Raw genomic sequence first — 26685 nt, forward strand, 5'->3', positions numbered from 1 at the left:
TCCGGTCCCGTTTGTCAATCGGTGGTGGTGGTGGGGGGGGCTTCAGACATCTTTGCTTTCCATACCTGACACATTTCCCAACTGTCTGCCTTCATAAAAGCTGAGCTGGGATTGAAAGATAAGAGTTGTATAAAGCTCCCCAGGTGTGCCCTGACCTGATCAAGAAAGAGCTGCCCTTCCCAGCTCTAACCTGATTTCTCTGCTGCTCAGTTTTTGGTAAGCCAGGTTGACTCGCGGGAATTTTCTCGTCTTGTTGTCCAAACTTTCCGGGCCATAGATGTGCCGGAACCTGGGTGCCGACTGCCTCACATCCATCCGAAACTTATTAGGCAGCCAGAGGATCTGGGTCGGGGAAGAGAGAGGATGTAGCAGGGCCTACTCACCGTTTGTAGGGCCGGGAGTATCTCCAGTTCTAGGACCACAATGAGGACCCCAGGAACTGGAAATACCGTATTTTTCAGAGTATAAGACGCACCCCTTTCCCTCAAAAAAGAGGCTGAAAATCTGGGTGCGTCTTATACACTGAATATAGCATTTTTTGCCTCTCGAAACCCCGCCTCTTCACCAAAATGGCTGTGCATAGCTTTTAGGAGGCTTTAAGAGTGCTCCTGGGGCTTTGGGAGGGCAAAAATGAGCAAAAAATGGGCTGTTTTTTGTTCAATTTTACTCTCACTTGGCTCCCAGGAGCACTCTATAAGCTTCCTAAAGGCTATCCATGCCCTTTTTTGGGGACAAAAAATGAGTCATTTTTTGCTTGTTCCCCCCCTCCCCCCCGGGAGCACTCTACAAGCCTCCTAAAGGCTGTTCATGCCCTTTAAAAAAAAAAAAACGGGTCTGTTTTTGCGAAAACGGGCCATTTTTGGGAAGTTTGCAGAGTGCAAAAACTTTTTTAAAAAATGTGTCTCTTCAAAACCTTGGTGCGTCTTATACTCCGAAAAATACGGGTATACTACTAAGGCAGGCAGGGCTTGGCTCCGATTATTTGGAACTGGGGCAGATCTGACTTGGGTCATGTTCCTTTCCAGGCTCACGGATTGGAGAGGACAGGTAGCATAAGACTGTCCCCGAGTCACATTTTCAAAGGGGCCTACTTCGTCCCTTTCTCCGGCCTCATAAGCTCTCCGCATGTTTGGGGGCAGCTTAGAAGATGGCCTTGGCTCTCTTGCCACAGGGAAAACTCACCAGCTCTTGGTTGATGCCCGATTTGAGGATGGTCTCCACTGTGATGTTGACCAGGCGCTCGTAGTGGGGGTCTTCCAGTGGCAAGAGATCAAACATGATGGACACCTGGTGCTTCTTGGCCTCGGCCAGCAGCTCCTTCAGAGACAGAACGTGCTGCCTCCTAGCCTGCGCCGCATCTTCCTCGGAGAGGCTCCAGGCTGTTTGGAAGGGGCGCTTCTGGCAGAGGGAAGGGAGGCGGTGAGCCCAGCGGCTGTACGGCAACCCAGGTCAAATCACGCCCTGGGATTGGAGGGGCTTCTGGGCTCTCCATGCAAATCCAGCTTCTCAGAGTACATCAGAGGTTCTCCCATCAGTGAAGAAGCTTAAATCAGACCTTCCATTAATCCCAACACCCCCTAGATGCGTGCGCATTTCTGGCAGAAAAGACCTGTGGAATTGCCAGAGGGGAGATCTATTTCCCCTCCTCGATTGTTAGGTGTGAGTAGCAAGAGAAGTGAGATTCCTATTTGCGGAAAAAGAGACTCCTGGAGGCCAAGAGTTAAGAAGAGCGTGGAAGGTTTCTCCCAAGAGTAAGGACCTCAGCCACAAGCCCCTTCATGGGTGGCTACTTGTAACAGTGAGGACCCAGGCCCTGCTCCAGCTGCTTTCTGACCCAGATGTTCCTTAACAGGGATTCTCCACAGAATCCAAGGTGGTTTTCCCCTTCCCCCGCCCAAATCAACCAAATCCAGATGAAAGAGCCAAATGTTCAGTCCAACCAACCCTAATCAGACCTTGTTTGGATCCAGGGGGCCCATCCTGCTCTCACCTGCAAAAACCAGCTGCCGGCATCCAGCTGCTGCAGCTGCGTCCAATTGAAGGCGGTGGCCTTGGCGTGGCCTTGGGTGGGAAAGACCTCCTGGATATTTGTGGTCCGTAAAAGGGTCTCATCGTGCATGAGGAAAGGGATCCCATCGGCACTGGAGTGAAAGAAGAAGGAAACGCCTGGATCCCAGACCTTTCTTTCTTGGGGGGGGGGAGAGGGAGCACCTGCATTCCCCCCCGCTGTCAAAATCTTCCAACACTGTTCAGCCTGTCCCTTACCTCACCCGGACATCCGTTTCCAAGACACTGAGGCCACAATTGATGGCCTTCTGGAAGGACATCAGGGTGTTCTCTGGTGCCAGCTGGAGAGAGGAGGAATGAAGGTGAAGCGGGGGGGGTGGAGGGGTTGGGAACCCCTCCCCCCTTGAGACCCCCTAGGCAGAGCCTGTGGAGCCCACCACCCAGTTCTCCAGGAGGGTGGTTCCACAGATCATTTTGCAGATGGAGCAATTTGGACTGGTGGGAGGGTTCTCAGGAAAAAGGGGTGGAGCTGGGACATCTTCCAAATGTTTTACCGAGTTGGAAGGGATCTTGGAGGTCTTCCAGTCCACTCCCCCCTGCCCATACCATTTAATCCAAGAGGAAAAGGCAGAAAAATCCCAGCATGGAAAAACTGCTGCAGTTTTAAGGACACATCTGTCTTGAAACCGGCCCAGCTGTTTTCAGGAGGAAGATCTCCAAACAGCTTCTCCAACCTGGTGCACTCCAGGTATGTTGGGTTTCAACTCACCCCCCCAGTCCAGACATTGGGATCATACACAGTGAGCTCTGACACATCTGGGACAGCTGGGGAAGATAGCTGAAGGCAGTCCCCGTTTCCCCCAAACTACAGAAAAACCCATCCAGGAACTTGACCATCTTCTAGCTGGTGCTTCACCATTGTTGAGGCTCTGCATCATACAATTCCCAGGGATGGGGAGAAGCCCCCAGATATCCCAGCTTCCGGAAGGGCTTCTGCAGGGTCTCCTTCCTGGGAGCCCGGCCGGCCTCCTTCCAGGGCCAGTGTGGAACGGAGGGGCAGGGACTTACCATGGGAGCCCCCCGGTGCCCAAACAGAGATGGTTTGGGAGGAAGCTGGCTCTGCTCCAGGAAGCAGGGCGAGTCGATGCCCAGGGGGGCCAGGTATAGAGCCAGCATCACGCCCAGATACGAGACCAGGAGAAGCCCCCGGAGTGCTGCAGCAAAACAAATGGAAGAGGGCCCAAAGCGGTCAGTGGGGCCCCCTTGAGGTTGGCTGCTGGATCCCCTCATCAGCCGTCTGCCAACGATGAGAGTTGACTGCTCTTCATCTCTCTCTCCATTCATCCTAGCAATCTTTTCTCCCTGCCCGCATCCCTAGTGTGGAGGTGTGTACCTTGAGTTGAATTACAGCAAGTGTGTCCAAACGTGGGAACTTTAAGACTTGTGGACTTCAACTCCCAGAATTCCCCAGCCGGTCTTTCATAAGGGACCCCTCCCCCCTCAGTACCTGCATGGGAGGTGCGGTAGAAGCAGGTTGCTACTGGCCAAGCAAGCAACGTCAAGCCCGCCACGGCTCCAAGGTGCAGGAAGGGGCCGGTGGCCTGGCAGGAGACAACACAAGGCGGTTGGCCTTCCCAAGGGAGCCACAGTTGGCCCCGGGGGAAGGCTGGCCCCGAGGTGCCACAGTTCAGAAGCTCCGAACTCTCCCAGGATTAGGGGGAAGGGCAGCTGGATCAGGAGGGGGCTAAACCCCCACTCCCCGAAGGCAAAGCCACAACGTCCCTTGGATTTACCAAATGCTCTTTCTGAAATGCAACCGTTCTGGAATGGTCTTTCTGAACAGTTGCAGGAACTGGATAGGTCTAGTTTGATGAAAAGAAGGACTAGGGGAGACATGATAGCAGTGTTCCAATATCTCAGGGGTTGCCACAAAGAAGAGGGAGTCAAACTATTGTCCAAGGCACCTGAGGGTAGAACAAGAAGCAATGGGTGGAAACTAATCAAGGAGAGAAGCAACTTAGAACTGAGGAGAAACTTCCTGACAGTGAGAACAATTAATCAGTGGAACAGAAGTTGCCTCCAGAAGTTGTGAATGCCCCAACACTGGAAGTCTTTAAGATGATGTTGGATAGGCATTTGTCTGAAATGGTATAGGGTTTCCTGCCTAGGCATGGGGTTGGACTAGAAGATCTCCAAGGTCCCTTCCAACTCTGGTATTGTATTGTATTGTACATTCTCTCTCTTACTGCTCTCCATGAACCAGAAGCTGCCATGATTTCTGATCCTGTGGCAAGGCATACCTGCCTTGGAGAGTCTCCCCTGCTCAATGGCACACAGGTGTCTTATCACTCAGTGCCCCCAGCCTGCCAATTGCATGGAGCCAAAGGTCTGGCCATCAGCCCCAAAGGGTGCCCCGCTCATCCAGACCTCGGATATGCCCACCTGATGGCTGCCCAGTCGCCATTCTCTGGGCATCACATACTAAGTCACCTGCTGCAGCTCAGCCAGGAGGTGGGACAAGAACAGAATCGCAGAGCTGGAAGAGACCTTGGAGGTCTTCTAGTCCAACCCCCTGCTCAAGCAGGAGACCCTAGGCTTTTTCAGACAAACAGTTGTCCAATCTCTTTTTGAAAACCTTCGATTTCTGGAGGCAAGTTATTCCACTGGTTAATAAAGGCATTTCTCCTTAATTCCAGGTTGCTTCTCTCCTTGGTTAGTTTCCATTCATTGTTTCTTGCCTTGCCTTTGGGTGCTTGGGAGAATAGCTTGACTCCCTCTTCTTTGGGGCAGCCCCTCAATTGTTGGAAGGCTGCTATCATGTCTCCCCTGGTCCTTCTTTTCATGAAACTAGTCATACCCAATTCCTGCAACCGTTCCCCATACGTTTTCGCCAGTCCCCCTAACAGAAGGGGAACAGCTGGATGGAGAACTCTGCATGTGCCTTGGCTTAAAGCAGGGAAGGGGAGCGCTGGGCTTCTCTTAGGGCCCTTACCTGCAGAGCAATGTGGGCACTCTCCCACTGCTCCGGCCACTGGATTTCCAGGCCCACAAAAGCAGCCACTGCTATCAGCAGAGTCAGGATGAGGAGGCCCTGGAGGAAACGGAGAAGACCCCTTCAAGGCCCAGGAAGTCACCCGAAGGACCCCCGGCCGGGAAGGAAAGGAGACCCGCTGGAGTGTGTTGGCAAGGGAAGATCCAGCAGGGGACATCCCAGGGGGATCTCAGAAGCCTCCCACCCAACGGGGACCACGAAGAGAGCAGCACAGAGAACCTCACGGCTCCAGCCCATGGAAAGGAAAGAAGGAAAGGAAAGAAGGAAAGGAAAGAAGGAAAGGAAAGAAGGAAAGGAAAGAAGGAAAGGAAAGAAGGAAAGGAAAGAAGGAAAGGAAAGAAGGAAAGGAAAGGAAAGAAGGAAAGGAAAGAAGGAAAGGAAAGAAGGAAAGGAAAGGAAAGAAGGAAAGGAAAGGGGGCAATCAAGTCTTACCTTATGGAGCCAATGCAGCTTCAGCGGCTGATGGCACAGCTGGAGGCAGAGTGCCAAAATCTGGGATGAAAGGAAGGGAAATCTTTTGTTGTTGTTGCAATTTTTTAATTTTTTTTATTCTCTTACATACCATTGTAAGTATACATTCATCTAATGGTTATTCTTCTTGACATTTGTCATTCTTATACATTTGTTATTCCATTTAATAGGTTGTAATATACAGTTTGGGTTGCTTTATTTCCCATCCCTTCCGCCTGTTGTAACACACCACTTTATTTTCCCTTTCTTTTCTCCCTCCCTCCCTTCTCTACTTCCTTCCTTCCTCCTCTCCTTCCTCTTCCTTCTTCCCTTATCTCTCCCCTACTCCTACTCTTCCTCTTCCCCTTCCTACCCTCTCTCCTTCTCTTTCTCTCCCTTCCTTCCTCTTCTCCTTCCCCTTCCTTCCTCCTCTCCTTCCCCTTCCTTCTTCCCTTCTCTTCCCACTCTCCTGCTCCTACTCTTCCTGCTCCCCTTCCCACCCTCTCTCCTTCTCTTTGTCTCCCTTCCTTCCTCCTCTCCTTACCTCTTTCTTCTTTCCCCCATCTTCCTTTCATTCTCTCCTCCTCTCTCCCTTTCTTTTCTATTATTGTAGGTGTCTCTTTCAGGATATAAGACACACTGTTTACCCCCCTAAAAAAGGGTGGAAATGTTGGTGCGTCTTATACACCGAATACAGCCATTTTTGGTCTCTGGAAACCCATTTCCTGCATGTCCCATTTTTGCCAAAAACAGGCTTGTTTTTCGCAAAAATGGGGCAGGCAGAGGGTTTGGGAAGCCTGCAGACTGCTCCTGGGGGCTGGGAAGGGCTAAAATGCGATGCATGGGCAGTTTGGGAGGCCACAAACAGGCTTGTTTTTCACAAAAACGGGGGTGTTTTTGCCCTCCCTGGCCCCCAGGACCACTCTTCAGGTCTCCCAAACCCCTACCCCACTGTTTTTGCGAAAACCGGGACACGCAGAGGGTTTGGGAGGCCTGCAGAGTGCCCCTGGGGGCCGGGGAGGGCAAAGCCTTTTTTTTTCTTGTTTACCTCTTCGAAATCTTGGTGTGTCTTATACTCCGGTGCGTCTTATAGTCCAAAAAATCTGGTAATTCATGGGGAGGGAGAGGAGGAGTGTCACAGCAGCATCTAACAGAATCATCTTGGCCATACGGGGAGGCCGATATTATACTGGCATGCCAGTTCACTCTGAAGGATGGGCAACCACCTTTCTCCAGTTCAAATTGGACAGAATTAGGTGGGCAATCTCCCCACCCCCTACACCAGGAGGAAGGGATGGTAAACAAAGCAACCCAAACTGTATATTACAACCTATTTAAATGAAATAATAAATGTATAAGAATGATAAATGTCAAGAAGAATAACAATTATGTGAATGTCTACTTAAAATGGTATGTAAGAGAATAAAAAATAAAAACAAATTCTGAAAAAAAAGTGTGTCTTATACTCCGAAAAGTACGGTACTGAGTCCAAATTGGGGGAGATAATTTAGTTTATAGCAGAGAGATATCCTGAAACCCTCCTATACCATCAGCAAGAGGTGGGGGGCGATACAGAAACCCTGAGAATCAGGGAGCTTCACCCCCCTAACCACTGCAAAGTTGGGCCAGGAGGGGAGGGGGGCATGGGAGGAAAGATGAAGGGGGTGGTGGCCTACCAGCAGCAGAGAGGAGTAGGTGACCAAGGTGGCTGTCACAGAGAGCATCACCACTGACCAGTCCAGCCACCATTCTGTCTTCTGGAAGACGAACCTGTGCAGGGAGGGCAGATAAAACTTAGAACAAGAAGCAATGGGTGGAAACTAATCAAGGAGAGAAGCAACTTAGAACTGAGGAGAAACTTCCTGACAGTTAGAACAATGAATCAGTGGGACAGAAGTTGCCTCCAGAAGTTGTGAATGCCCCAACATTGGAAGCCTTTAAGAAGATGTTGGATAGCCATCTGTCTGAAACAGTATCGGCTTTCCTGCCTAGGCAGGGGGTTGGACTAGAAGACCTCCAAGGTCACTTCCAACTCTGCTATTGTATTGTATTGTAAAACTTACCCAAAGTTCAAAAAGGGGAACAATGTGTGTGTGGGGGGGGGCAGGCAGGGGGTGCCTCCTACTCACTCGTTGAAGTTGTGGAAATCGTTGAGCGTGACCAGGGCCACGTAGAGCCACGCCAGAGCAAAGAGGGCGATGCAAAAGAGCAGGAAGAACCAGGCGTAGTCACACTGAGGATGGAGCAGAGGAGGGGAGGGGGCTCAACAGACACTGCCAGCCTGGGACACCCCTACCCCCCCAAGGGGCGGTTCAGGTGGAGGAGCCAAATCCTCCCTGCCAGCCCCACCAGCTGATTCTCCCCACCCTCTTGGCTACAGGGCAGGGGGGCAGAGGAGGTGCCACCCCAAGAACGAGGCATCTCCAGCCCTTCAGTGCTTTCCATGCAATTCAAGTGGGTTAATCGAGGACAGGCTTATTTGGGAGTCCCTGAAACGCAGGAGCCGTATGAAGCCCATCCCCAGAAGGTGGGGGGAGCAGGGACACGATGTGGGCCTTCTGCCATTCCTCCAGGGACTCTGTAGAGAGGGGGGGTGGGCTTCCAGACCCCCCTCCAAGCGCACACACCTTGCTCGTCTTCTGGCCCTTCTTATGAGTCCAGTGGCAGCCGAACAGGCCCAGAAAGCACCGGGTGCAGAAGCCGTGGCAGCTCCCGTTCTTCTTCGCCATGGCCGCTCACGTCCTGGGGGAGGGGCAGCCCCGCCCTGCAAGGCAAAGCAAGCAGAGCTTGGGGGGTGGGGTGGGGGATGGCAGCAACACACCCCGCCTGCCCCCTTGCTCTTTCCCGCCCACCCAGAACTGCAGGGACCGTCTGGCGGGTGCAGGAGGCGAGTTCAGCAGATCCCCTGACTCACCCTGCAGCTTCCCACAGAAGGCTGATCCCAGCCAGGCACGGGAACCTGTGCAACCTGGCCAGGTGAGCCCTGCCCGTCCACCCCACCCCAAGGCTGCAGGTTGGGGCAAGCCCGCAATGCACGGAGGCACTTTGGGAAGCTGTTTCACCCGCCATCTTCTACCCAGGTGGGAAAAAGGGAAAGTGGAAGGGGAAAAAACTCCCGATGGAAATCCGGCTCAGGGGGCAGCCTTTGGCGAGGGAGCCCAGCTTCTTCTGTGCCCGCAAAGGAAGGCTGGCCTCACCCTCACCGTGCCCCTAGAGGGGAGGGGCGTCAGGGAGGGGCCTTCCTGCTGTGCCCTAAACATAGTTGCTTTAATCCCCTCCCTCTCCCATCACAAACCAAATGATTCATGTTGGATTTTTGCTCAGGCGAAATCTCCAGGCAAGTTAGCAACCGAGATTCTTTTTCCAGATCCAGAGATTCAAACTAGTAAGGCTGAAACTGCTTTACAGGCTGCTACGGCTAGGCAGGGTCTCATTCTGCTTCATAGCGGTGTGGAAATGGTGATTTTTAAACCCCGGTGGATGCTTATTAAATCTGCTCAAGTTGCAGAGGTCTGAAAGCGTGGCGAAGGTAGGCAGCACCCATGCTAAGCCAGGGGCCTCCAAACTTTGGCAATTTAAAAGACTTGTGGACCAAGCCTGTCTTGGGGAGGGGCAATGGCTGCCAGGGGAATCCTGGGAATTGAAGTCCACAAGTCTTTAAGTTGCCACGTTGGAGGCCCCTGCACTGAGGGGCATGAATGCCAATCCTACACACACACAGCCTCCCACCCCCAGCCTGCCCTTGGGCCTTTCCCCACTGGCCCTCATCTCAAAGGAGCCCCAATCCTCCTCAGCTAAAGCATCCCTGCCCCCTTATTCACCCAACACCCTCCAAGGGCAGCTTGCAGGCATCTGCCTCTTCCTCTTGCAGAGGCATGTTAGGAGGCCAACTGGCAACGGGGTGGGTGGGTGCCAGGTTCTTGCCAGGGTTCTTTGCTGCAGCTGGCTCAAGCCCCCCCCACCGTCCTTCTCACTCCCGAACTGCGGACCCCTGGGAAGCCCTCAAACCCTGCAGGTGTTGCATGGGCCAACATCTGGGTCAGAAGAGGGGGGGGGAGCCCAACAGCAGCATTCTTCCCAGGGAAGGACCCCTTCAAGGACCGCAGCACAAAAGCCTTCGCGGGGGGCCTCCCGCCTTGCCGGGGCCTTTAGACCTGGGGAAGGGTTGTCATGGCGACCACCAAGGCGTCAGGCCTTGGTGCACAAGGACAGCGGAATGGGGGCTGGGGCGGTGGGGGAGAATTTGGCTCTGCAACTCGAGAGCAGCCGCCGCCTCCGTGCCAAACGACAGTCCTGCAATGCCGGGATTGATTATTATTATTTTTAATTGGGGGGTGGGGGCAGACCGCCCTGGCTCCCCCCACCCCGAAACTTGGCCGAAGCCCAGCCGCCTTCGCTGCAAGAACCCTGGGGCAGTTTGAGGAGGGGGGACGTGGAGGGGAGGGGGCTGCAGCCTGGGCCAACAAAGCTTTCTCTCCTCGGAGGATGCGCTTAGTTGGGCTACTTTCTTGGGTCCTTTGAAAAAACAAAAACTTTCCCCGAACTTTCCAACTTTACCTTCCTGCAGAGAGGAACCAGCTGGGATCCGGCCAGAGTCGCCTCTGCGGCGGCGGCAGGCTGGGCTGCTCTTCCCGCCCCTTGGTCCCGCTCCGGGATAAACGCCCTTCGTGGCGGAACCGCGACTTTGGGAACGTGAGCAAACTCCCAATTTTCTGCGGGGGAGCCCGAGGGAGGAGCCGCGCCGCTGCCCGCCGGAGATAGAAGCCGCGGAGAGAAAGTTTGCAAGCGGATGCCAACAGCTGCCGCGAGTCCAGCGGGAAAGGGGAGCAAGGCAGCCCACCCCCAAAAGGCTCCCAAGTGAGGCCCCTTCCCCTTAGCTCACCCCGTCTGCTTGCTTGCTCCTGCCCCCCATCCCCGCAAGCCCTTCGCGCCCTCCCTTTGCTGCGCCCGTCGCTCAGCGGACGCCTCCCAGGTCACTCACCTCGGCCAAGGTTCCAGTCCTCGTGGAGGGCGGGGGGAGAGCCGGGGGCGGGGGCTCGGCTTCCCTTTCCGCGTTGCGCTTTTGCTGGCTGCTGTTACTGGTACTGCCGGCTCCCTCCTCCTTTTCTTCTTCCTCCTCTGCTCTCACCTGCGGGGCTCTTGGCTTGGCATCCCGCGTGGGTGCCGCCTCGACTCCTCTCTCTCTCTCTCTCTCTCTCCCTCTCCCTCTCTCTGTGTTTTCCTCCCATTTCCCAAAGTTGGAGCTCAGCCTTCTGGCATTTAGGCGCCGCGTACGCCGCGTACTTTCCGTGCAAGGCTGGGCTATGATCAAAATAAAGCTGTTGGGCTCTTATCTACCTGCTGCAGCCTGTCATACAGGAAATGCCGCGGCCGTGTGGATCTTCAGACCTCGTGTGGGGATTGCTGGGCAGGCCCTGCTCCATTTGGGGTGGGTGGGTTGTCCCAGGAAGTACATGGCGCAGCAGGATATCCCTGGCCCAGGCCACACTGGGCTCTTTTGGAGCTGCGCACTTTTACTCCGTATGGAAAAGTAAACTTAAAAAAAAAGTTGAAAAGTACCAAAATAGGGAAAGTAAAGGATTAAACCTGTTTAGATCAGCCCATTCATCTTGGCTCCTGGATGAGCAAGGGCGCCCATCTCCCTTTCTTCTTGATCCCTTCCCTCTTCTCCCTTCCCCCTCTCTCTCTGTCTCTGGGTGTTTTCCTCTGGACCGGCTGTTCCCTCGGGGGTCAATCCCCGTTTCTTCATTAGCCCTGGGCCTCTCAGGCAGAAGGCTCCTCTTTGCTAGAAAGGATTCCCTCCTTGCTTGGCCTCTTCTAACCCTGCATTGGCAGGCTTCAGGCCAACAGGTGGGGTGGAGAAACAGGCTTGGCTACTTGAACCGTTCATACTCCACCTTTCTATTTGGAAGCGGCCAAGGTGGCTCCCCATGGCATCTGGAAGCCTGTGGCCACTGCACAAGGGGGAGAAGGAGTGCGTGGTGGGGGAGGAGCCCACGGGGCTGGAGTTTCCCCCTCCACTAAGTTGGCTGAGCACAGGGGCAGATCAGCTCCTGTGGATGTCAGGTGGCCGTAGCACATTGTGTGACCCCAGCCCCTTCCATAAAGTCCCCTAAAAAAGCCAGAGCGAAGTGGGAGGGGGAGATAGGATCTGTTATTACTCAATCAACCACCTCCATTGCGTGGCTCCCCCACCCCTCGGGGCCCCAAACCAGCTGGCAGAACCACACATTGGAAAACATAGAAGAGTTGAGACCTACCTCAAATGATGGGTGGTGGTGGTGAGATGTTCCAGAGGGCAGGAGCAGCAACAGCGAAGGCCCTCTTCCTGGAGCCCACCATGCCTCCTCAGGCACTCCAGCTTTCTGGAGAATCAATGAAGGCCCTGAGTTGAGTTGAGTCCACCCTCCCTGAGACAGAAATGCTGTGGCCCACCAGTGGCCAGTGGAGCTGGCAGCAGATTCGGACAGTGAGGAGGTTGGGGAGGAACCTGGGCCAGTCCTGGAGGCTGGGGAAGGCTCTGATGAGGGCTCTGTGTCAGAGGCAGAGAGGGGCCCAGGGCCGTATGCCAGTTCTCAGCTGCCTTCAGTGTCAGACATCAGTGAGGCAGAAGAACAGCTGGAGCCTGTTCCCAGTGTGCGCATGCGCAGAGTGGCCAGATGAAGGGAAAAGCTAAAGAAGAGGGGTCGACTTGGGAGTAAGGCCATAGGTGGACTGTGAATGGCCCCTCCCAGAGGAAATAAAAGAGGAGCGAAAGGGGAGTGGAGTTTGCAGGAGACAATTAGTTCACTTAATTGGTTCGTGACTCTCCGAGACTCCTAGCTAAGTTCTGCAGAGATCGGCCTGTCAGCTCTCCAAGCCAGATAAGATCTGTGACTGTAAATCCTCCCTTAAAAGACTTTGCTGGATGTGAAGGAGCAGAATTCACAGCAAATTAATAAAAGGGTTTTTTGTCGGGACCAGGAGTTTGCTTCATGCTCTTGGGAAGCCTCCGTCAGAACAACCCTCTTCCTGCACCCCACCATGCCTCCTCTTCCGGCAGGAGTGGCACAGGCCCATCCATGTGGGGTCCCTCTAGGAGCCTGGACCCCTGCCAGGAAGGCCTGAAAGGTGGTCCCCGACACCCACTCCTACTCCTACTCCCTTCCTTGGAAAGGAGCTTCTCCCTTGAAGATCAGCCTGGAGAATCAAAGAAGGGTCTGAGTTGAGTTGAGCTGAGTCGAGTCCGCCCTCCCTGAGACAGAAATGCAGCTCCAATAGAGGCAGTGACTGTTTCTGAAATTCTGCTGATGCTGTTACCTAATCCGGTAATGAAACGTTCGGACGCTAACTGAAGCAACTTTGGAGAACAATTGACCACCAACACCATTTTCCCCTTTGCATTTTATGAGGCTCCCTTTCCATTTCTGCAGCTCTTCCATGAAGAGGCATGAAGTGTCAGGTGGGAAATGTTTTAATCTTCATCCCACAAGGGGATTAAACATTTTCCTGGGTTCAGAGTATATTTAATACCTTCACCTGTTCTGGTGGTTTTTTTGTTTTGCAAATAAGGACTGACAGCTTTGCTTCCATAGGCCAGCAGGGGGCACCAAAGAACCCTTAATCTCCAACAAGGACTTTAAAACCTTGGAAGCTTCTCCCAGAACACCCCCCCCCAATGTTCCTGCTTTGAAGCTTGGTTGAGAGGAAGGGGGTGCAGCCCCCTCTTTGTCCTGCAGGTTTCCAGGTGCCACCACCTCTGATGGGGTCTCTGTGGTCCCTGCAGGGTTGGCTGGGACCCTTCTCATTTGGCTCTCCGTCCCACCAGGGGCAGCTGGGGAGTTGGAAGGCAGTTGGAGGGTGCAGATGGCTGCGAGGGGGGCTTCCACTGCATCTGGAGGGGTCCCTAGTGGCTCCCAACTCAGGAAGGCTTTGTGCGATCTGGGGGGGTCTTAGTCCCAGACCAGGCTCCCGCTTTCTTTGGCTTGGAAAGGGGGTGGAGAAAGTGGGGGCCCTGGAGCAGGGATGAAATCTAGCAGATTCTGGAGAACCAGTAGTGGAAATTTTGAGTAGTTTGGAGAGCTGACAAATGCTACCTCTGGCTGGCTCCAGAGTCGGGTGGGAATGGAGATTTTGCAGTATCCTTCCTCTGCCATGCCCACCAAGCCACGCCCACAGAACAGATAGTTAAAAAAATGAATTTCACCACTGCCCTGGAAGAACTGGGTTATGGGGCCCCTGGCAGGATGGAAACTCTTTGGTCCTCCTTGGGGAGGGTCTGGGTGGGGGGGAAGGACCCAATGGAACCCCTCTGAGGCAGAGCAACTGAGAAATTCCTTCTTGGCTTCTGAAAGGGGTCCTACCCCCCCGCCCCCTGCAGAGGTGGCCTGCAGTTTCTCACAGCTTCTGCTTGATGAGCAGGTGGCAGCTTGAGGAGAGCTTCTGGCAAGTTGCCTTCCGTGCTGGACTGGATCCAGGCTGAATGCCCTCTGCCTTGTCAGTCACCACTGCAAGGGTTGGCAGAGACAGGAATCATGCCCAAGCGGGGGTGGGGTTCCTGTTTTTGCTGCCCCCTTGCAGGGCGAGAGGATGTTTCTCCAGGACAAGATGCACACATCTTTCATTTCTGGGAAATTCGCCTACTTTCCCCAGGGACCACTGCAAGGGCATCGGCTGGGAAGGGGCTGCCAGGTCAGTAAGGGTGGGGCTTCTCATGCACGGTTGACACCCCCACCTTCAGGTTTCTGATCACCCCACAGACACCCCCGAGAGCAACAGGAGTGGATGCCTTTCAACATCCAGCAGCTGCAGGAGAGAAAATCCGTGCATAACCTACAACTCCATGGGCTGCTGGGGCTGAGCAGTCGGGGGCCGGAGAGACCCCCCCCTGGGGAGGGCTTGTTCATCTGTATTCAGGACGGCTCTATAAGGCCCTCCAGGGACGGTCTCCCAGCTGCAGCTCTTTCTCTGTGGCTCATGGGAAAAGGAGCCCTTCTGCCAGATTCTAAAGTCTCCAGATCCTAATATGTTTTATTGTCAGTTTTACGGTGAATTATGGCAGCCGTAGAACGGCTCCCTTGTTGGTTGGCCCAGGACTGTAATAAACATTTTATCTATTGATCGGTGCAGGACTTGGAGGGCAATATTGACCTGCTAGGTGCCATCCGTGGCATCATAAAACCCTGATCCTGGCGGGGATATTTCTGGAGCAGCTGGAGAGAGGAGGAGGAAGCGGTTAAGACAAAGGCCGTTTTTCATGCCTTTTGAAGGCCGGAGACTGCAGAAGCTGAGCCCCACGTGGCGCCCAAGACTTTGGGGAAGAGCTGCCTTCCTCCACAGGTTTATCAGCAGCAAAGAAGGATAGGAGGACCATCCAGGCAGAGCTGGTGGAAGGGCAGCATATTCCCTCGGCAGTTAGAGGACTTTGGCGCAACTCTGCATCCCAAGTTAACCCGTCCTTTGTAGGGAGAAGCGAACGAGCTCTCGGCCGGAGGGAGGCCCTTCAGCTGAGCCTGCTCAGTCCGTCTCTTACTGGAGCTCCTGGTGAGGAATCTTTAGAGCAGGATCCTCCAGAGGAGAAAGGGAGGGGATGGCCGCCTACCACGAGCAGAGCCATGGGGCTGGGATCCTTCTTGGAGCTCAAGGACCAAAGGGCCGATGGGGGCGACTCAAGATTGGAGTATAATGAAGATGCACTGGAGGACAAAGACACTCCCATCCCGGCAAGGATAGGAGTGTCTTTCTTGCAGGTCTTCTGGGCCAAGGGCTTTTCCAAGGCTCCCTCCAGATGGCCAGGGAGGGCTTGGCTAACTCTTAGCCCCCTGGAAGACTTTTGTGGAGTTGTTCCAGGACCCGGAAGCCCAAGGCCCTTCCTTCTAAGCAGAATTAAACACCGGTGCTGGCCACCATAGGAGCAGATCCATGGTGCTCAGAGCCAAGGAGAGCCTCCTGTCCTTTCCTGGGCTTTGCTGAGACTCTTCCTGCCTTCCTGAAGTGAGCAATGGAGACGCTTCCGTGAAGGGAACCATGGCGGATCCTGCAGTGTCCTTAACCTGCCTTAAATATCCATGTTACGAAGCTCTCTGGTGTCTCCGTTGCATGGAACACAGGTGGGCATGACTTGGTCCCATTGATGTGGCACCCTGCGCATCTCCCCTCCATCCCACTGGTCTTGAGGCCATCTCCAGGCCGCTTGGAGCCGTTTCCCACCAGGGCTTGGCTGAACTTGTTTCTGCCGGCGGCACAGGTGGCCTCTGTCTGCCCAGGAAGGAAGTGATGCCTAAATGTCCTTCATCCAGGAGGAGGAGGAGGAGGAGGAGAAAAAATGGTCCCAAGGTTAAGCGCATCTCATGTCTAGAAGCCACAGCAGCAGCAGCAGAAGGAGGCTTTGATGATAATGGTCAATCTGATAGCAAAGTGTAATTCCCCTTCCAAGATCTGCTGGGCATTTCTGAACTTTGAAGAGAGATGTTAAAAGGAGCATCAGCAACTGGCTGTGTGCCGGGCACCTTCTGGTGCTCCTGTCAATGTTCAGACAATGAGAATCTACTTCGAGGTTAGCCCGCACTGCTTCTCAAAGGCCTGTGTGTGAGGAAAATGCCTTCAAACAAAGAGAGGCTCATGAATTCACTGCACAGCCCCGGGGAGGATGGTGCTTTCTGGAATGACGGCCTTTATCGCCTTCCTTCTAAAAGTCAGAAGCCACCGTGTGTTTCCTCCTGATTGCTCCTTCCCCTCTTATTGGGGCTCGACAGAGTTGGGCACAGACGGAGGAGCCTGTTGGTAGCGTAACTCTTCTGCGGAGGTCTTTCTCCTCTTTGGAAGAAAGGAAAGGATTGAAGTTGGGGGGGGGGCAGCATGTGGATCCTTTATGTGAAGAAGGTGTGTGTGTGTGTGGAGGGGTGGTGGACAGACTCTTCTCAAAAGCACCTGAAGGCAGGACAAGAAAACCAATGGATGGAAGCTCATCAAAGAGAAGCAACGTAGAACGAAGGGGCAAGGTTTTTCCAGAATGACCTTAAGGAAGTGCTGGAGGCCAAAAGAAAGAGAAAGAGAGAGAGAGAGAGAGAGAGAGAGAGAGAGAGAGAGAGAGAGAGAGAGAGAGAGAGAGAGAGAGAGAGAAAGAGAGAAGGGGGAGGAGGAGGAGGAGGAGGAGGAAGTGTAGAATCACTCTCTGAAGGGAGTTGGGCACTATTGATGTCTCCAAAGCTCCTACCAGAAACCTTCAGGCGAAGTCTTGCGAATGGCCCCACGATACTGTCAATGTTTGTGTTAGGAAACCGGGGGTCTCTGCTTCCGTGCTAGCATCCAACTCGTCTCACATGTGCACGGAGGCAATCTGTGAGTGGTGCGCAGATCGTTTCCCTCCCCGGCAGCCTCTCACGGAAACAAAAAAGGAAATAATTAGCAATGGCTGGTAGGAGCTTAATCTTTTAATTTTCCAGCTGCTGTGTTGCTGTGCCCCGAGCTTGGCTCGGAGAGGCAGATCCGTCAAAGTGAAGGGGATGAACACAAACGGCAACACGCGGGAGAAAGGTGCTTGCTCCACTCCGCTCCCCCTCTCCCCCCCTCCCCATTTAGTTAAAAGCAGGGCAGGCTCCAGAACCGGCGCCTTCAAGCTGGCACTTCCCGTTGCTGGCACAGTGACCTTGAAGGGAAGGGATCCATCCTCAGCACAGCTTCCACCACACGGGGGTCTCCCCCTTCCCTTCGGAGGACCCCAAACTTGGGAAATGGCGTCCTTTCCCAGGCGCTCCAGACCTTACGGAATATCCTGGCAAGCCGGGTGCCCTGGAGGTGAAGGAGACCTGCCACTGGAGGGCAAGAAGCAAATCGAGCAACCTGCAAGAGGCCAGGCCAGACTGCGCTCCAGGCCTTCGAACGGAGAGCTGGAAGCTTTGCAGAAGTAATTAGAACTTGGGACCCGAGGCCTTGGGCTCCCTCTCTGGCCTTGCAGGGTCTTAGATATTGCTTCTTTCCCCCAGGATTCACTGTGAATGGCCAAAGCAGCCATTCTGCTAAAATAAGACTGGGATGGCTAGTTTGCCTTTCAGGATTCATCCGGGACTCGACTCCTGTGCAAACCGGACCCCTCTAAGATCCGTGGCTTCTCTCATCTTGCCTGCTGCAGGGCCCGACTCTGTGGAAGGCTTCTCTGCTCAGTCTTAGGGCTGAAGACAGCCTATTGGGGCTGACATTTCTTTTCCAGCACCCCCCCTCTTCCCCCAACACCAGGCTTTCAAAGTTGGCTGGCCAGACACATGGCATTGCAAGGGCTGACCTCACTCCTGGGGGAAGGATACTGCAAAATCCCCATTCCCACTCCACTCCTGGGGGAAGGATGCTGCAAAATCTCCACTCCCTCCCCACTCTTGGGAGAAGGATATTGCAAAATCCCCATTCCCACTCCACTCCTGGGGGAAGGATACTGCAAAATCCCCATTCCCACTCCACTCCTGGGGGAAGGATATTGCAAAATCCCCACTCCCTCCCCACTCTTGGGAGAAGGATATTGCAAAATCCCCATTCCCACTCCACTCCTGGGGGAAGGATGCTGCAAAATCTCCACTCCCTCCCCACTCTTGGGAGAAGGATATTGCAAAGTCCCCACTCCCTCTCCACTCCTGGGAGAAGGATATTGCAAAATCTCCATTCTCACCCCACTCTGGGGCCAGCCAAGAGGTAGTATTTGCAGGTTCTCCAAACTATTCAAAATTTCCGCTATCGGTTCTCCAGAACCTGTCAGAACCTGCTGAATTTCACCCCTGGATGGAAAGTGTTGGTTTTCCCCAGGTGAGGTCGGTGGAGAATAAATTGTAGGAAATGTACTGGTTGGGTCTCATGGTCCAACCAAGAGGAGGCCGGTTGCTTTTGTGGTTTGGCTTTGGCTTTGAAGGCGGCTGGGTCAGGAAACAGACGCTGCAGGAAACATTTATTGAAAAAAGTTCATAATAACAGGTTCGTGGAATCCAAACCGCCTTTTCCCTCCCCTCCCTCTTACACCGAGGAGAATCAAGACAATCAAGGCAGACTTGAGTTTCTTCCTCATCTGTTCCTCTTTGCCTGGGCTACGTTCAGCTTCTACTAATGGCTGCTGCATATTGTCTTCGTTGCCGTTTAAGAGTTTAGTCCAAAGGTAAAAAGGAGCCCACGGGAGAGAAGCTGAAAGCCCTGAGCTGCGTGGAAGTGAGGAGGAACGCTGGTTTAATTGTCATGCAGTGAGCAGTAAATGAGTAATGAGACTCAAGACAACCTCATTACAGGGACAAGGAATATTGGTGCGTTTAATTAATAGCTAGCTGGGTTGCAGTCATGGGGAAGGGGAGGCCCATTGTTTTGCTGGACGTCACATTGTGGAGGGGACAGAATTCCTGCTGAGTTGTTCGGCCTCTTCAGCTGCCCAGAACGGTGGGGGTGGCGGGACTTTGTGGTAGGGAATCTGATTTGCAGATTACCTGGGGAGCTGAGTGGTCATTCAGCATGGAGGGTGTGGCCTCTGCAGGCCCCTCTCTTTGTCCAGGAAGAACAGCTTCCTCCTCAGGACTCTGGCAGGCCCACTGCCCAAGATGGGTGGATGTTTGACCGAAAAGGCTTCCAGCTCATGAAGCAGCTGCCCTTGCGATGCCCCCGGAGACCCTGGGCAAGGGATGGGAATGAAAATGGACACTATGCAAATCAATGCAGCCCTTTTTTGCTTATTTTTTGATTTTCATAACAAATAACCACATGTATACTATTACATAACCAATATCGTATTGTATTATTAAATGTTTACATCAATTCGTCTTACCATCAACTCCCAAAAATAATTATTGGCTCTTCTGCTCTCCATACACCATATTTGTACCTTATCCATCACTTTCTTCTCCCTATCTCCTCCCCCTCCCTACCTCCTTTCTTCCCTCTGTCATCCTTCCCTTCTCTACTTCCCCTTCCTCTCTCCTTCTCCTCCCTCCCGTTTCCACTCCTCATTTCTCTCCTCCTCTTCCCCCCTCCTTACCCTCTCTTCTATTCCTCTCTTCTTCCCTTACCTCTCTCTTTTTTGTTTAAAGAACTTTGCAAGGGGTTGGTTCTCTACTTAGAACAAGATGCTCTGAAATGCCAAAAGGATCAGGAGGACAGGTCCGAGCTCCTTGTGAGGAATGGCCGTGCTGCGCGAGGCTTTGGACTGAAATAAAGTAAGTCAGAACGAGATTATTACAGCATCAATTAGCAATAACTGAGGCCAGCAGAAGAGCAAGAACAGGAACTCAGTGTCTCCCTTGAAATGGTAGAGGAGGAGGAGGAGGAGGAGGAGGAGGAGGAGGAGGAGGAGGAGGAGGAGGAGGAGGAGGAGGAGGAGGAGGAAAGGGTGGGCATGAGGGCAGGTGACATTGGACAGTTATCTACTTAGAATAAATTTAGAAGAAGAAGAGGTTAAAGAAACAATGATAAGATGGGCCCCCAAAAATTGGATACACAATAGAACCAGAAAAATGGCAACAACTATGGAAAAGGAGTTATAAATTGACAATGGTGACAGCATACAAATTTATATAAAATGTTTTATAGATGGCACAGGACACCTGAAAGTTTACCAGAAATGTTTAAGGATAAATCAGCTAAATGTTGGAAACGTCACCAATTGCCAAGGACATATTGTCATATGTGGTGGATGTGTAGGGACGCAAAAAGCTATTGGGTTAAAATACAAACATGGTTAGACATTGGGTGGGGGGAGGAAACTCTCACGAATACAGCCACTCTTCCCTCCCCCCCCCCCCGGGAGAGAGACAAATAAAGCAATATTTGGAAATGCACTCGAACAAAAGGGGCTGTAGTAGCGGTTGCTGGACGGGGTTTCCCAACGAGACGGATGGGGCAGGTTCCAGGAAAACAGGCAGCTATGCAAAAGCCAACTGCTTCCCGCAGCACGTCATTAATCTGAGGAATCCACTGCTACCAGAGGGACTTTGCAGTAAGCAACAAGGATTAGAACTGCCAAGGCCAGAGGCCAATTGTGGTCCTGAGGACCAAATTCTACCAAGCAGCAGCAGCAGCAGCAAAAGGGCCTGGATGATGGCTGTGAGAAATTGCGGGTGGGGGTGGCAATGGATCAGATCCTTGCCTGGCCCAGCTGGACCTTCCCTCTGCTGCTTCCAAGCCTAGGAAAGGAAGCCCAAGGACCACACTGCTGCTGACCAGCAGGCATTTTTCATTCCTCCGATGCTGCACCAGCCTGCCCCACCCCCACCCCAGGTGCCCTCCATGAAGAGATAAAACGGCCACAGTGGCTGGAATTGCAGGAAGACAAACTGATGGGAGGAGGCCGTGATTTGGATTCCAAGCTGAAATTCATATTCTGGGATGGTAGAACTTTTCTTGTGGACAGCTGTTTCTTTCATCCTTATTAATTCTCTAAAAAAGTTCCGCGTGCCAAGAATTTCCCTTTTTTTCATGAAGCAAATGGTCAGCTTCCAGCATGAGTGGGGGCAGGGACACTTAACTTCTGCCAAGAACCTTCCTGCGTATGTTACAGACAGTCGGCCCCCTCCCTGGGATTTGGTGGCCCCTGGTTGGGAAGAAAATTGAGAAGCCAACCTGTGGCTCTTTGATGTGTCAGTTGTCTTGCTGGACTCAGGATTTTAAAGCCAGGGACAGGCCTTGAACCAGAAATGGATGCTGCGATGGGCTCTCCAGTCCTGGGGGGGGGGGGGAGCGGGGTTTTGAGCCACGTTTTGAGTGAAGTGATTTTTTAAAAATCTTAAGTTTTAAAAATGCATACTTTTATTATTGCATATTAAGGGATGAAGGCACACTATTCTACAGGGGCTTTCTATTAAGAAACAGAAAAGAAGCTTTATATATTAACATTATATATCTTTTTTAATCCAAAGGCCTGGCCTTTTTTATTTTATTTCTTAGCTCCCTTCCTTTTATCAAATTCACACAGATATCATTCAGTTAAGAGGGGAAGGAAAATTTCACACACTATTACTTAACAATAAAACCAAGGTTTGTTATTAAGTGTACAGTCAAGAAGGGATCAGTCAAAACCCATCAACTGATCAGTTTTCATGGCTAAGCGATTTTTTTTTTGATGCACCTTGATTTGCTTTAAAATGTTTTATGTTCCATTTGAAAAATGCTTTCCTGGGTTCTATTAACCTTCAATCACTCTTAATTTTACCCCACGTTATTTTTGCAATAATTATATTACAACCTTTCAGTCCTTACATTGCCGGGATTCATACACAGCATTGTTTGCTTAATTACTGTTGGTTGACGAAGCCTCAAAGTGCAATAGCTAGGTTTGTGCAACACGTGAAGCTGAAGCCAAATGAAGCGTGATGTGCGAGCTCCATAATTGTGTGATCCACGCAGATAAAATGAGAGGCGTATAAATAATGTGGAATAAATTAAATGCGCGCAACCGTTGACTGTTTTCCTCTGCAGTAATAATGGCTGTGAATTGGAAAAGTAACTATCCATGGTGCTGATGCCACCATACCTCTTCCTGTCATTAAAGCGGGTACTCCATATATAATGCCCGTTGGATTGTGCTGCCTGGGGAATTCTGGGAGTTGAAGTCCACAGATCTTAAAGTTGCCATGGCTGAGAAACACAGCCGTAAGCCATTTCATCCCAAACTTATCTGCTGCCAGTCTGATTCCACATTAGGAGTCGTTGGATTGAGTTTTATCCAATCTTTAGGGACACAAGGAATATTTGACCCTGCAAACTTGAAGGAGCAAAGATGATTATTGATTTCCCAGTCTTGGGTCCAGCTGTGGAAAATGCTGACAGGCCTGGCCATGAGCTGAAACAGACAGCTCGTGCATTTTTTATCAGTATATAAAGTCACCAGAGCTCTCCTGCTTTCTAAGATGCTGCATTTACTCCTCCTCCCTCTTTAATCGCTCTATCGTTTTGCAATTCTCCACTGGTTTTTCGCAGATGCCTCTATTCTGATAAAATAAATTTTCCTTACTGCTGAGAAAATAATTAAAACGATCCCCTTACTTAATCGTTCCTTTGTGCAAAGTTGAAAAATGGAATCCTTTTTTTTTTTTTTTTTTAGCAGGAGTGACTAATTTCTGGTTTCTCGTGTTTCTCAGTTTCTGTTATGGATGCAAGCATAAATGGGAGTTGCCCGGAGCTTCCGGTGGCCTCCATTTCTCATGGAGCATCCTGGGGTCCCGACCAGATTGAGGTTGGGGGTTACAGCACTGGCAGCTGATCTGGTCCACAAAGGTCAGGAGTCTGCAGGGTGTGTCGCATTCTCTGCATTCAAGGATTATGGGGCTGAGCCACTTTTCCTGTTAGAAGGAGGGAGACTTGGCTGATAATGCTCCGTGTGGAGCATTGTGTGGCATTTCACGTCTCCCAGGAGAGGATACGAAAGGAAGATGTTCCCTCTTTCACAATGCCACAGTTGAGGGAAAACCATAGTTAGAGACGAAGGCCATTGGGAGTGCGCCAAGGATTGTGTCCTGGGCCTTTGCAGGTGGGTGTTGTGGCCCACCAGTGGCCAGCAGAGCTGGCAGCAGATTCAGACAGTGAGGAGGTTGGGGAGGAACCTGGGCCAGTCCTGGAATCTAGGGAAAGCTCTGATGAGGGCTCTGTGTCAGAGGCAGAGAGGGGGCCAGAGCCGTATGCCAGTTATCAGCTACCCTCAGAGTCAGACATCAGTGGGGCAGAAGAACAGCTGGAGCCTGTTCCCAGTGTGTGCATGCGCAGAGTTGCCAGACGAAGGGAACAGCTAAAGAACAGGGGTCGACTTGGGAGTAAGGCCTCAGGTGGAGGGTGAATGGCCCCTCCCAGAGGAAATAAAAGAGGAGCGACAGGGGAATGGAGTTTGCAGGAGACAATTAGTTCGCTTAATTGGTTTGTGACTCTCTGAGATTCCTGGCCAGGTTTTGCAGATATCAGCCTGGCAGGTCTCCAAGCCAGATAAGGTCTGTGACTGTAAATCCTCCCTTGAAAGACTCTGCTGGATGTGAATGAGCAGAAGGGGGTATTGTCAGTACCAGGAGTTTGCTTCCTGCTCTTGGGAAGCCTCTGATTCACCAGCTGGGGGCTGGGACGGGTCTCAGGGAACAGAACGCTTGCCGATTGGACTTAGCTCTCTGATTTTAGAAAGCATGACAACATGCGGAGGTCAAGGAAGTTTAGAAGCGCACAATTATAGAAGCCTGAGCATATTTCCAAACTAAGAATAAACCCACTGGTGGGAGTCAGCATAATTTTGACCTAGATTCACACATGGTTTTCCGGATATCCAAGAATGGATGTGGGCACTTCAGGGGGCCTGCGGATGGGTCCAGCTGCCAGAAGGAGATTTTGAGCCACCCGCCCATCCTCCCAGCTGGCAATATTGGCAAAGCCCCTCAACACTTGTGGGAGCTATCGGCCCTGGAAAAGAAGGTCTATCAGTTTTCTTCTCACAGACATGGGTGGGTGTGGGGGGGAGGATAATTGCTTTGAAATATTTTACACCATAAAAGCCTAATCAAATCAACGGCTGGCCTTAATTCCGTTGAATTGAGAAGTATCATTTCCACACTGCTGTCGCCGCTTATTGTCAAGAGAGAGTGCAACCCTTTAAATGGATTTGACTTTTATGGAGGAAAAAATAGCGATGATTGGTTAATGTAAATCAATGCCTAACTGCGAATGCTCGCAGCCGGCTCTGGCTGTCAGTGTTAGTGAGCATGGAGACCATAAAATCCTGGTGTTATTTTGCCTTTCCCTCCTCCGTTGTGTTGGTAATTGACTTTCCCGAGGAATTTAAAACCTTTTGCACTGAGATACAGCAACTCTGAGTTGGGAAATCCTTCGGATGAGAAGTGGCATGTAGACACTATGGTGTTCTCTGCACAGAGCTAGTATTCGGCCGACAGGATGTCTGCGTCCATGTCACCAACTTTTATTAACTTTGAGCGCTGGTTTATTCTCTTCTCGCTAGCTGTCTTGGATGTTGAGATCGTTCCTTGATAGTAATCATATCTGAGGAGGATCCTGCGGAGGTTCCCTTTGCAATGTTGGAGTGTCAGGGTTCAAATAGCATCCAAAAGGAAATCAGAATCCAAGGCAAAGGATTGCTCAAAGTTGCAATTTATGAGGAGAGCCATGTTGGCACATCTGGGAAAACCCAAATCTGAAAGCTTCCCGGGTTTTCCCACCCAGCTGAAAGTTCAAGATCTTGCCCCCACACCCACAAGTCCATCACATGGTCCAATCTCCCACTGCCATGCTGGCAGTATCACCCATATACTTCCGGTCAGGTGCTGAGGTACAGAGACAAAGGATGACCTTGGCTTTCTAGAAAGAATGTTGTTATAGCTACATATCATTTAACTCCATACAATGCCCCCCTCCCAATTCCCCACTAATGAAACAGCATAGTAAAATAAGAAAGAGTGTGGCAGGCCAAAGATCCAGAAAGGAATATGACTGCAGGCCTGACATGGAGCTTCTGCCAGAAGCCATCCTGTGGACTGGCCAATGGCCGGTTGACCCAGGGGTCAATGTGGGTCAATGTTTCTCAACCGTGGCAGCTTGGAGGTATGTGGACCAACTCCCAGACTTGAAGAGGAGGCTGAGGGTAATGGCTGCGATGGGACCAGTGATGGAGAAGAGGAGGAGAAGAAGGAGGAGGAGGTGTAGCTGAAGTTCCTCTCCCTCCTCCTGCTCTGTTTCTCCACTTTGGCCTCACATGACCAGGTGTGGTTCGAGGTTTGTGGCAAGAGAACCCATGCCTCCTGTCTGCCCCAAGATGGCTGCTCCCTGGTTTCATGGCTGTATTCCTTGAGGCCCTTTTCTCTTTGAATGCCCAGGTCAAGGGCTTCTCCCTGTGAGTCTGATCCTCCATTGGTGCCCTAGAGGCAGCCAAGGGCTTTTTGCTCAAGTGGCCCAAAGGTATCTTGAGCTCCGGTGCTGAGTTCCAGAGTTGGAAACTGCCCTGACTTTTAACTGCAGTGGAAGACAAGGCCGTCCATTTGTTGAGCTTCTGCCGAGTGGAAATTATTATTTTCCACATGCTGCCTTGTTTTCACACAGAACTTTGGCTTCGGAGGTTGCTCTCCAATTAAAATAATTGTTTATGAAAACTGCAGCACACACGGTTCAGAGAGGGAGCCCATTCTGGTTGGAGGTGTCTTGGTGCTGCAATCTTTATTTATAATTAGCGCAGTCTCAGGAGGAACATGTGTGTGTGTGTGTGTGTGTGTGTCTCAGCATATGTGTTTGGCCTGGCAAGGCAGACAAAGGCTATGTATTTGATGTCCACTGAGCCAGAGAACGTCCTCCTGGGACTCTGACCTCCCCGCATCTTCTGGGCTTCTTCTCCAGAAGATTGGAATCAGCTCATTGAACCATTCTGAGCTGTCAGAAAGCAGAGTGATGGTCAGCCATGGCATAATTAGGTCCACAGAGATCATCTATGCAGTTGTCTTGGGTTCTCAAGTTTAAATGGGGGATGAATGTCCTTCAAGTGCCCTCTGGATGAAAAATGCAGGGGGTGAAAGACAATTCACATCTAGGGAGAGAGATGGAAGAACAAGCTGAAGCCACCCCTGTGGATCAGGATTGACTTCCTGGGCAAGATCAGGCCAACTTTGGCTACCTTGAGCGGCTCTCTGTGCCGTGTTGACATTGATTTAATCATGCAGCCTTTGGGATATTACCCTGCTTCCCTGAAAATAAGACCTCCCCGGATAATAAGCCCAATCAGGCTTTTGAGCGCATGCACTAAAATAAGCCCTTCCCCGAAAATAAGCCCTCCCCCAAAATATTGCAACACAGCAGCAGCCATGAGGTGACCTCATGGTTCACCCCCTCCTTCACTTCAGAAATAATAAGACCTCCCTGAAAATAAGGCCAAGCGCTTATTTTGGAGGTCAAAAGAAAATAAGACCCTGTTATATTTTCGGGGAAACACGGTTTCCATCATTTCATGGGGGAAATGCTTGCGTTGAATTGTGTTTCTGTACTGAAGATGTTGCTTTTTAAAAAAAACAGAAGATAAATGTGGGAACGCAGCCGCAAGACGATTTAGCATCTCTATCCAAATGTATGCACTATTCGTCTGCAGCCACACTGCAGTATGTGTTCACCAGCGTGAATAATTTAATTTTGAATTAAAATTGGCCTGGGACTTGTTTTTCCTTGCAGATATTTATTCTTGGGATTGCTTGTGGGTTTGGACGCGAGTCTTC

At 51.7% G+C, this 26685-nt stretch overlaps 1 protein-coding gene and 1 long non-coding RNA gene across 8 annotated transcripts in view; one reads left to right on the plus strand and one right to left on the minus strand.

Moving 5' to 3' along the window:
• The window catches only part of GDPD2 (glycerophosphodiester phosphodiesterase domain containing 2), a 15009-nt gene extending 4331 nt beyond the window's left edge, over positions 1–10678 (minus strand). For 2 of the 7 annotated variants that reach the window (XR_014176328.1, XM_081964361.1), the window contains exons 1-12: positions 10067–10206; positions 8137–8273; positions 7639–7742; positions 7186–7279; positions 5492–5551; positions 5000–5098; positions 3401–3608; positions 3076–3221; positions 2266–2348; positions 1991–2141; positions 1183–1398; positions 191–342 (exon numbers count right to left, since the gene is read on the minus strand). Coding sequence is in view for 6 of the 7 variants with exons in the window: in XM_081964361.1 (XP_081820487.1) it covers positions 191–342; positions 1183–1398; positions 1991–2141; positions 2266–2348; positions 3076–3221; positions 3401–3608; positions 5000–5098; positions 5492–5551; positions 7186–7279; positions 7639–7742; positions 8137–8238 (1415 nt within the window). In the remaining variant the exon portion in view is untranslated. Of the gene's footprint in view, positions 1–190; positions 343–1182; positions 1399–1990; positions 2142–2265; positions 2349–3075; positions 3222–3400; positions 3609–4999; positions 5099–5491; positions 5552–7185; positions 7280–7638; positions 7743–8136; positions 8274–10066; positions 10223–10490 lie in introns of those variants that run through there. The other 5 variants (XM_081964360.1, XM_081964362.1, XM_081964358.1 and 2 more) reach the window with 4 other exon arrangements.
• Positions 10238–26685, plus strand: part of LOC309397921 — a 19619-nt gene continuing 3171 nt past the window's right edge. Inside the window, exons 1-2 of the long non-coding RNA XR_014176329.1 lie at positions 10238–10366; positions 19540–19665. This is a non-coding gene — a long non-coding RNA (uncharacterized lncRNA). The remainder of the gene's footprint in view (positions 10367–19539; positions 19666–26685) is intronic.

Source organism: Natrix helvetica (assembly GCF_964273705.1).
Source record: "Natrix helvetica genome assembly, chromosome: 11".
NCBI classification, from domain to species: domain Eukaryota; kingdom Metazoa; phylum Chordata; class Lepidosauria; order Squamata; family Natricidae; genus Natrix; species Natrix helvetica.